At 40.1% G+C, this 10,776-nt stretch overlaps 1 protein-coding gene across 3 annotated transcripts; it reads left to right on the top strand.

Annotated features, from left to right (window-relative positions):
* Positions 1-2,627: 2,627 nt before the first annotated feature.
* Positions 2,628-10,556, top strand: LOC102211439 (zinc finger protein 493-like). Of its 3 annotated transcripts, XM_013913162.1 has the most exons (9): positions 2,628-2,855; positions 4,524-4,572; positions 4,662-4,726; positions 6,343-6,444; positions 6,547-6,642; positions 6,872-6,982; positions 7,074-7,197; positions 7,666-7,680; positions 10,469-10,556. In XM_013913162.1, the coding sequence occupies exons 1-9, from the start codon at positions 2,820-2,822 to the stop codon at positions 10,546-10,548; spliced, it is 678 nt and encodes a 225-aa protein (XP_013768616.1). In that variant the 5' UTR covers positions 2,628-2,819; the 3' UTR covers positions 10,549-10,556. The 3 variants fall into 3 exon arrangements, with proteins under 3 accessions (XP_013768616.1, XP_013768614.1, XP_013768615.1); XM_013913160.1 differs by lacking the exon at positions 10,469-10,556 and having other exon boundaries at positions 7,666-10,226; XM_013913161.1 differs by lacking the exons at positions 2,628-2,855; positions 4,524-4,572; positions 4,662-4,726; positions 6,343-6,444; positions 10,469-10,556 and having other exon boundaries at positions 6,555-6,642; positions 6,946-6,982; positions 7,666-10,226.
* Positions 10,557-10,776: the final 220 nt, after the last annotated feature.

Here is a 10,776-nt window from a genome sequence, read left to right as displayed (position 1 = left end):
CAGTATTCCACCCATGTTGGGGGGCACACACCAGTGTACTCCTAGTATCCCAAGCCCTGATGAATGGGGAACTTTGCCTCAGGAAGTGCATCTGATATAAATTAAGCATGCAAATAATACAGAATGAGATTTCCATTCATACCGGATTGGTTAAGGCCCGGTTTAACAACGAGTGCTTTCACTGCTGGTCAAAACTGTGCTACTGTTGGTAGAAGACAAAAGAAGGAAGGCATGCTAGGGGGCAGTGAGAGAGAAGGAAAGCAGTAGAGGTGAGAGGACGCATTTAAATGTAGAGACTATGACTGGTAAAGGCAGAGTGCTGGCTAGTATCATAGAGTGAAGGAAGACTGGACACATATATCCTGGTATGCATTGTCTTGGTGAAAAATTCAAGGAACACCTGGATGAGAGCACAAGTTGCTCTAAAACCTGTATGTACTTATATTATAGGGTACATATGGAGACAACAGAGACAAGACATAAGTTTGCAGAGAAAACATATAAAGACAGACAACCATTCACACCTACAGCCAATTTAGAATTACCAAACAACCTAACCCATGTGTTTGGACTGGAGAAGGAAGTTGCTAACCACTACACCACGGACTATTTGTTTTTAAAAAAAGACTTAAATAAAATGCAGACAATAATGCATTCTTAAGCATGATACTATTCCAAACTGCAGATTTATAGACATATTTTCATTAAATGTGGTGCGTGAGCAGACTGCTGATTCTACTGTTTGCTCAATCATTCGCTAGATTAATGAATTTTTTAACCAACCAATCAGCGAAAAATGCATTAACCTTTTTGTGCTTTTTTATATTATTATTATTGTTATATTATTTATATATTTTTTATTTATAGACTATAGAACACTTAAAAAACAGAAGCTAACTCAAAGTGCTTTAGAGACAGACACATTTAAATTATAAGTCTCCAAAAAACAAAGAAAATAAAAGCAGAGGGGTGAATTTTGTTCTGTTAATTACTGTAAAAAGAAAAATCATAGTGATTTAGTGATCATTAAAAGAAGGAAAAAAATGCAAATTGATTATTATTCTTTTCATAACTGCTCTATCCTATATAAGTGGCCTTTATAGTTTAAAATAATAATTTTCAGTATTGGTAACGGCAATACTTGCCCTGTATTTGCTTGGTATCAGACTAATGAGATTGAAAATGTGACGTCACTCAGGGGTAAAACCGCAAAGAATTCTGGGAACTCGTGGCAAGAGGTACTAGCGCACGCAGGCTTTCAATTGAAATCAGTCACACAGCCATAAAAAGAAACACAAAAAATGTCAAGAAGCTGTTGTATTATTAACTGCAATAGCCGGTCGCATGACAGCCACGGGAAGCCGACGGGTAAAGAGATCGGTTGTTATCGGATTAAGTCGTTGAAGAGAAATTGTTCGAGCCATGTTTCCGAAGTAACAAAGAGGCGACTGGATTGCAGCCATTCTCAAATATAAGTCCCAGAACACTGCAGCTCACAGGTTAGTCTGCTCCAAGCATTCCCACAAAGGTCAGTCTGCTGTTGTAGTTAATGCGTCATTTTTCTTAACATAATTGGTGATATAGGTTACAAGCAAGTCTGGCGCTGAACAGAAATATGCTCCTTTATTTATTGTGCATAAATAGTGAATTGTCCTGACACAATATTGTGTTTCGCTTCTGTTATTATGGTACATTGACAAAAACATATACTTTTATTCACAGGATGAAACAGTTGTTTTGTATCACTAATTGCCCAGTACGATTACAGCATACAGTATTATTGTCACTGCTACATTTCTGTAATGAACCAGAAATTATTTCCACTACTAATTAATTACCATTGAGCTCAAAGGTCCTATTAATAAACGGTTAACGAATGTGTATTTATGAAGACGATTTGTGAGACTGGTAAACTTATGATACGTACGATGGTCTTTACTTTCTACACGGTGCATTTCAAGGTCCTGTACCCATCCGTCGGTAAACTGTACCTGGGCTTGTTGCAGTGACCGGAAGTTACTAAACTTCACGAGTGTATGCACTCACTCCAAGAACCGTATGATTATAAATATGAGCGTGGTGAAAGTTGGGCAGCACGCTAACGTATTTTGTCCCTCTGTGTGCTCGTAAGGGTCTGACCCTTTCACTGGTTTGATTTTTTTCCTCGTATCTTTTCTTTGACTTTTCATCAAGTCTGTCTTTGTACAGACAGGTGTTGTGCCAAAACCGAAGTCTATTTACGAACATAAAGATATGACACATAAAAAATACACAGAAACATTGGAAATCAGTTTTTGGCAGACAATCACTTTTTGGCACAACACCGGCATTGTTCTCCTTCGTTTTGTACATACCTTTTTGGTGGGGGGCAAAGAAAAAGCAAGAATTTATTGGAACCGAAGAATGAACGTTTTGCGGTGCTGCAAATGCTTGCATTTGATGCGGTACTATGATTGTTTTGCCACGAGTTCACGGCATGCAATGCGCGAAAGTCACGTGGTCTGTCAATCTCTATACCCGATTTTGAAGTATCACACGGCACTGGCTGTTACGTGTTGACGGGGCTGGATTATATGACGAGTGTGCTCGGAACCATCGATTTGAGCCACCCGGAACAAAAACGTCGTCGGACCAAGCTTTTTTCTTTCCCCCCATTTTTAAGTCGCGTTGGTTTTAGTCATTGTCATGAATAACAAGTGACGTTTTTAACGTGTCTGACGAAGAAAGGAGAAGTAGTAGAAAAGAAAGGACACCCCCCTATATTTATAGCTAATTTCTGATTGTGTGCGATCGAGTGCAGTGGATGAACAGGATGGAACATGATATTTCAGAAGGAAAATCTACTAACTCTTCAGGTAAGTTTTCCTAGCATCACTGTAAAGAGTTGGTTTTTAGTCAGACAGTCTGAATAACAAGCTGCTTATGTGGCATTTTAACGGAGGAGATATTTCACAAACGCTGATGAGTAGAAACATTGGGGATTTAGTGTCGAATAAAAATAGCACAGTTATGAGTAACACTGCCTGCATTTTCTTGAATAGGCACTTTATGCAAATACGTGCAACATCTAACATAGGCACTGTCTACAAATGAATTTGGTATTAGTTGTAGTACCGAATTCAATTAAAGTGAACGCTTTCATTTAAAGTGGTCTCTGCTTCCGTTCTTGATGCCAGGGATTCCATAACATGTTGGAGATGTTTGTCGTGGGATCTTTTGACTTAATCTAAATGCACTGTGGTGGAAATTTTGCAACAAACTTATAAACGGTTACAATGGACCATGTACCAGCTTTCATAGGAAGAGAGGCTGTCTACACCTTGGGCAGGTTTCCAATCTATTGCAGGGCTAACACAGAGAGATGGACAAGCAATCACGCTCAAATTCACACCTATGGCCAGTTTACTGTAGAATCACCAGTTAACCTAACTTGGATGCCTTTGGACTGTGGGAGGAAGCAGATGTATCAGGAGAGAGCCAACACAACCATGGGGAGAACATAGAAAGGCCCCAACTGGCTGGTTGATTTGAACCCACGACCTTCTTGCTGTGAGGCTGCGATGCTACCATCTGTCATGAGCATTTTAAATACTTGCATTCTTAAATGTGACACTCTGACCAAAACTCATTTGACCATAAAGTAATAGTAGACTACAGTATGTTGTATTTTTCAATTGTGAGTAGATTTCAAACAGATGTATAGATTTGATTTAATGTTGTATGGTAAATGATAAATGGCCTGTATTTGTATAGCGCTTTACTAGTCCCTAAGGACCCCAAAGCGCTTTACACATCCAGTCATCCACTCATTCACACACTCATTCACACACAGGTGATGGCAAGCTACAATGTAGCCACAGCCACCCTGGGGTGCACTGACAGAGGCGAGGTATGTCAACAGTTTATTACTGGCCAGCCTACTGAGTACTACAGATGTCTGTGTATTGTGCAGGCAACGGGTAGAACATGCCTCAACTGACCAGTGGATTCCTTCTTGCTATTAGGCGATAGAGCTAAACACCACCATATACATATGAGTTTATTAAATATGTTGTGTTGGCTCTCTCCTGATACGTCTGCTTCCTCCCACAGTCGCATATAAATATGTATATGCGACTGCTTCGCTATGAAAGGATCAAGGAACACAAAGCAAAAGAGCTAAACAATATTTTGGCCCTGCAGTTTAGTAAATCCCATGTTCATGAAACTCATTGTCAGAAAATTTGCACAATAAACCAGGAACTAGTTTATGGACCAAATGACATATTTTAGTTTAGTAGTAGTAATAATAATAATAACAACAATATTAGTCAAAACAGTCAGTTTTAATGAGTTATTCATTTACACAACAGACGATGAGCAGCATTTGGAGCAAGGTCACCACTAAACAATATACAAACAATTGGACAGCTGTGTTAAGCCAAGTATTTGTGTCTGGGTTTAAGTTATGGTTCATTTTATGGATATTGATAATAAAACATTTATCCCCGATGTTAAAATGACCCACTTCTGTTCACATTCAGGTGCAACACTCTCCCTCACTGCCCTGCGCCTCCTGGTTCCACCACTTCGGTTGGTCTCAGCAGCCGTCTGGCAGACCATCCAGCAAAAAGTTATAGCTGATTACGGGATGCTTGAGGAGTTTGTGTCTATGGTTACAGACATTCTTCCAGAGCTGCTCACCAGCCGCCAGCGGACTGAACTCAGCCTGGGCCTCAGAGCACGGGTGAGTTTATCAGCATCTGCAAATGAAGTCATTGTAGATTTGATGGATTTGTACTTTTTTGCCTTCGTCATAATTGTCTTTTACGTCGATAAGAGCTTTGCACGCCTTTTGTTCTCTTATTCTTTGGCAACCAGCTTCACGAGGACTGGAGCATTTCCAACATCCAACAGTTTGCTGCTTTTCCATCCTTCTGTGCTCTGACACAGAATGTCAGTTGGTTCTAGGTCATGTGATTGGGTGGCCATCACCACTCCTCCTACATCCTTCCTTTTGGGAACCACACACTAAGATACCATCTGTTCACCTTCTCTGTGTCTCAGAAGACATTGTATCCACAGTCAACATTGTCACACTTGGATTATGCAGTCCAAAATCCAGATTTCCACTAATCTAATGTCCAATTAGATCCAATTTTTTCAGGCATTCTGCCGCAAACACAGGCATGTTTCTACTTCTCAAACCTTTAATCTTTAAGTAGATAACTCTAATATGGTTGTAGAATTAATCTACTTCCTAGCTTCCTGTAATTAAATGATCAAAAAGCATAAGAAAATCTAGCACTCCCTAAATCACCACCTGAAGATGTGTCTGCATATACCAGTCACAAAGCGCCACGCATTGTGAAGTTTCCTGAATACACTTGACTACGGGCATTTAGATCAAGTGATGTTACCCAAGAACCATTACAATAAGTGTAGAGTGCAGAGCAGTGTCTGGATCTCAAAGAATTCACCCATTGCAGTATGGTGAATACAGAGGCCAAGAAAAACGGTGGTTGACAATGTGAATCGATCAACATCAACGTGAATGTCCATAAAATCGTGCCTGTACAGAGTGCCGGCGTATCCATCAAGCTCACAAAACACGCAGTGAAATCACCAACACGGTAGCATTCCATTTGGTAAAAGACAATGGGCTGATATTTATATAGCACTTGTGCAGATAACAAACAAAGTCTTAAATTCGTGCACACACGTATGCTTCAGTGTAGGCATCAGAGGCAACTTGGCTTCATGCTTTGGTGATGCAAAGATTTATACATTAGCGGGAAAGTCCCCTCAATCTGAATGTGAAAGTAGCGTCTACGTGACAGTGCTGTAGAACAGTTTTGTCTACAGTCAATGAATAGTTGTGATTAATAACTGTGATGATCTTAACATTGAGAATATTAATAATTAATTAGTTGTGCCGTTCAGCAATTAAGCCACTAAGGTGAAATACTATACCAAGCATGACTAGAAACTTCCACACAAAACCAAAACAAAGTTTGGCTGATCCCCTCTGGACTTATTTCAGTGTGGGTGCTTTTTTTACATTTCCACGTGGAAGTCTCATTTCTGCTCTGGATCTTCCCTGATCTGTCTAACCCATTTTCTTTTATGGAAAATGGTTGAAAAGACAAACGTGAGTGGGACAGGTTGTGCTACCTGTTTGTATTGCTGATAAAAGCCGTGCATGCTGGCAAACAATGCAGGTTACTGTTGAATAATCCTTTCTCAGGTCTCTCAGGACCTTACAGTCTCATTTATGATAATTTAGGTTGCCCAACACCTTGAAAATTGAAATAGTGATCGTTCATGTCACTCTATTAAACATCAGTTTCTTTGCGCTCTCAGCTTATCCTGGAGTTATACCAGCGTGAAGCTCCTGCTGACTTTGAAATCATCCAGCCACACTTGGACAGGATGCAAGTGCTCATCAATGCATGGCTAGTGGAGGTGATTTCATTGGTTTTTGTTTTCTGTTATCGTGACAGTATAATTTAGATTCCCAAAACAGCTTATTATCATTATTAATTGTTATTATTATGAATTATGCAGGCTGGTGGTACTAATGTAGAACTGCCACAATCAAACTTTGTGGATCTTGTAAAGAACTTGCAGAATGATGCTGAAGAAAGAGAGCACTTCTTTCAGGTCTGTATTTGTTTTTTCACTGCTTTTTTGCATCCTAGATAATAATACCATATAAGTGTTATTATTTTATTGTCAAAGCTGGAGTACTTTCATTTTCAAGTAGTAGTAGTGGTAAAGTAGTCTAGTATGTGTAAAGGTGTATTTGTGAGTTTACTAAAAGCGCCAGCTGCAGTGATATTTCTGTATGTTTTGGACGTTCATGGTGTGCTTTCTTGTTTGTGCTTCTCAGAATGTTTTCCCTGTAGAGTTTGGTCCTGCATATGATGAAACACTTCACACTTTGATGTGCCTGTTTTTATCCAGATTTGAAAAGATTCTTCATCTTCAGTCATTCCAGCAGGTACACAAAAGTGCTACTCAACATTACCCAATTATATTTTAAGCTAGATTAACAAATGTTAACGCCGCTCTTTCTTTTTCATTTTCAAAAGGTTGCCTCCATGTTTGGTGAAGCTTCTTCTGCTCTCAAGGACTGCATGCAGTTGGTGTCTCAGTGTGAAGAGCTCAAAACTCTGCTGCAGTATCAAAAGCACCTTAGCCAACTAGATCATATAGGTAAGTAGTTACAGATTTTCTACTCTAGCTCCGTATCCCTGATTTAGCCATCTCAGGCACATGGCTCTGGCTGTGAGCGTTAAAGTCCTTGCAGTTTGCAAGGACAGCTAATCGGAGGAAAGTTACCCTAAAGGTCTGTTGAGTAGCTAAAACAACTTGTTTCAGATAGCAGATTTACTGCGAGGCTGAAACAAAGGACCAGTATAAGACAAATAAGGATTATTTTGAACTGTGAACCATGCAAAGCTACTCTAGTAGAGTCTGACGTTAAAAATGTGGAGCTGATTTTTAATGGGTCCACTTTAATGATGTGTATTTGGCTTGTGGGATTGCTGCTTTGTGGTCAAAAAAATAAATCAATGTTCTCAGATTAGTATGACGTGTGCAATAATGTAATAATGAATGGCACTTGGGTGTTGAGCTCTGTTCTTGTTCACTGTTATATCACACCTTTTTTTGTCTTTTCAGATAGTTCTCTGGACGGTGAGTGGATCATTTCAGCTCTAAACCTTCCCTGTGTAGAAAAAACAGAAACGCTTAAAACACAAGCAAAGGGCAGCATTTTGGATGAATTGTTATTTTCATCAGATTTGGAAAAGGAATCACTGGCTCCAGAACAGCAGACGTGTGAGACCAATGATGGTAAAAGTGATTGGACTCCTGAGCACAATGGAACACAGTTGCCTTTAGGAGATTCAACAAAACATGCCGAAAATGTAAATCTTCAAAGTCAGACAGATGGTTCTTGTTGCCTAATCAAAGAGTGCCACGTTCGTCTAAGAAGACTTGACCTGCCACTGTCTTTACAGTCTCGACCTGTGAGATCAAACAGAGGCCTAAGAATGAAAAAGATTCTCCAAGAGGTGAAAGGGCAACTTTGTGGAGAGGCCCTACCTGCTGACAAATCTATTTCCACGAAAGCAAAACAGTTCGAGAGGGTTTCTCAAATGCTGTCAGACAATGAGGATTCAGGCAAAGACTCCTCATACATGGCTCCCATCAGTACTTGCAGTGAAGATGACTCCTGGTCTTACTACTCGGATAAGGACTCTAGTCATAACACTGTTAGTAGAAGTCCCAGTGTAACTGATTCATGGTCTCACTACTCAGACGATGAGTCTTCAATTGTGAGTCCTGTTAACAGTTTCCCTGAAAGTGGTTCAGTTTGTAGCAGCTCAGATGAGGACCCTTCGTTCCTGGGTCCTAAAGATGTGTCAGATTCTAGCAGAAATCGGGGCACTGCTGGCATAAAGCATAGCTCTACCAAACACACTCGTTTAATCCAGTGCTTTATCTGCAAAGAGCATGTCAACACAAACCTGAGAACTCACATGAAAACCCACTTTCCCACCAATGACTACGCGTGCCCTCGATGCGATAGCAGGTTTAAACTCCTATCCTCTCTGAAGAAGCACTTGAATAAGACTTGTTATGAATATGCTCAGCAGCATGTAGATCCAGGGAATCCAGATGAAGTCAAGAATCTTTACAAATGTGACATATGCCAAGAGGCGTTCAAGTACAAAGTTGCTCTGCAAAAGCATACGCTGACCCACAACGAGCTCTACTGCAACGTATGCAGAAAGGTCCTTCGAGATGCTGCAACGCTGGCAAGGCACAAAGTTTCACACACTCCATTTCAGTGCAACCGCTGCGACAAGTCTTTCAGTCTTTTCAAGCCCTTACTCAAACATTACGAAAACATCCATAAAGTCAGCAGACCATTCAAATGCAGCCATTGCCCCAAAACTCTCCCCAGGCTGCGATTTTTAATCATACATGAATGGCACCACACAGGCCACCTGCCGTTCCGGTGTTCTCATTGCAGCCTGAGATTCAAATGTGATTCTGAGCTCATGTACCACGAGAGGGTCCACACCAGAGAGAAACCCTATCTGTGTGCAGAGTGCGGCAAGACGTTCGCCCAAAAGTCCAACATGTTGCGCCACCTGCACTTCATCCACAGCGAGTCTCGAAATGAGAAGAAGCACTCTTGCTCTCAGTGCGAGAAGTCCTTTAAAGAGAAAGGAGCGCTGAAAAAGCACCAGAGGAGCAAACACTTACACGAGTTGTTCCGTAATCCATGTCCGACCTGCGGGAAGATGCTTTCGGCATCAACGATGAAAAGGCATAAATTAATCCACACTGGAGAAAGACCTTTCAAATGCACTGTGCCTGAATGCGAAAAGTACTACAGATCAACCTCGGAGGTTAAGAAACACATTCTCATGCACCATACCACAGAAAGGCCGTATAAATGTGACATCTGTGGAAAGGGGTTTGTAAAAATGTGGTATCTCAATGTACATGCTCGAATACATTCGGGAGAAAAACCATTTGTTTGCCATATCTGCGGCAAGGCCTTCCTAAAGGCCTACAGCATGTTCAGACACAAAAGACTTCTACATACATTTGTTACACATTAACTATGTGACACAGGAATGCTTGATTGGTTAAGGAAAGTAGCTTCTTGGTGTGAATGCGCATTGAATCTGAATTCTGTCTAATGGGCAGCAAGGAGCAGATGTTGCAAAAGCTGGCAAAATCATTCCTTATTTACTATTTAAAGTATGTATGTTTTCATTTGAACCACTTGTCTACCAAGAGTGAGTGATGAGAGGTCACTGCCACAGGAAACCAACCAACTGCACAAAAAAAAAGAGAGAGAGAAAGAATCAAAACATGTCCAGCTAACTTTGTAACCACTTTGGGAACCCTCCAAATGCTTGTTCAGGGGTAAAGTTAGCAGTACGTTTTAGGTTAGAGTTAGGCACTTAGATGGTTAAACCTCAGGTAAAAAGTGTGTGAATACACTGATGCCAGTGAATTACCTCACAAAGATACCTAGACAAATGTCTGCTTTGTGCTACACAGAAAGAGGAGCACACAGATTCAAATAGTCTACGATGAAACTGAAAAAGTAGTGGTTCCAGCATGTAAAATACTTACAGTCCCACAGTTAAATGTACTATCTCTGTGTGGGGCACAGGCTGCGGTGACTGTTGTCTAAGTCAGCAGCTGACAGTACATTGAAAAAAACAAACAAACACTGTAAACACAATAAAAATGCAGGACACATACTGGAGGTGAACGAGTTCAGCTCGGTGTATAAAGATCTTTGTCTTCTCCCAACTTCAATTCATATGAAGAATTACCATATTTGTTTCATGTGTACTTTGTATTTAGCAGTGTAATTTTTTTAACTATTTAGTTTGTTTGATTTTACATCATATGTTTTGTTCTTTTTCATGTTGTGTATAATGTGTTTTAGGCACGAAGCAGAAAAGTGAGCAGCATTCAGCTTCTGTGGATCATTTTCATCTGTTTTCTATCAAAAAATTAAAATGGTGAAGCTTTCACTTAAAATAGTGATCTTTCATTTTGTGGGGCTTTGCTCATGTTTTTGGGTTTTTTTGTATTTGAAAATTGGTAAACCCCAAGATTACAATAAACTACTTAAATGTACATGCGAAAATGATTGCATGATTTTTTATTAAGAGGAAGAAACTCTTTAGTGTAGAAATAAAAGAAGGAAGGAAAGACAACGGTACAAAGTGTTATAGTGAAGAGCAAGTTGAT

This window comes from Pundamilia nyererei, unplaced genomic scaffold, assembly GCF_000239375.1.
Source record: "Pundamilia nyererei isolate P.nyererei 1_Seehausen unplaced genomic scaffold, PunNye1.0 scaffold00005, whole genome shotgun sequence".
In the NCBI taxonomy this organism is placed as follows: domain Eukaryota; kingdom Metazoa; phylum Chordata; class Actinopteri; order Cichliformes; family Cichlidae; genus Pundamilia; species Pundamilia nyererei.
This window is presented reverse-complemented; position numbering and strand designations above follow the sequence as displayed.

Coding starts and splice junctions, on each gene's coding strand:
- LOC102211439 (XM_013913160.1), top strand. CDS start 2,820: ATGATATTTCAGAAGGAAAATCTACTAACTCTTCAG. Junction 2,856..4,523: donor AAAATCTACTAACTCTTCAG/GTAAGTTTTCCT, acceptor GTTCACATTCAG/GTGCAACACTCTCCCTCACT. Junction 4,727..6,342: donor GCCTGGGCCTCAGAGCACGG/GTGAGTTTATCA, acceptor TTGCGCTCTCAG/CTTATCCTGGAGTTATACCA.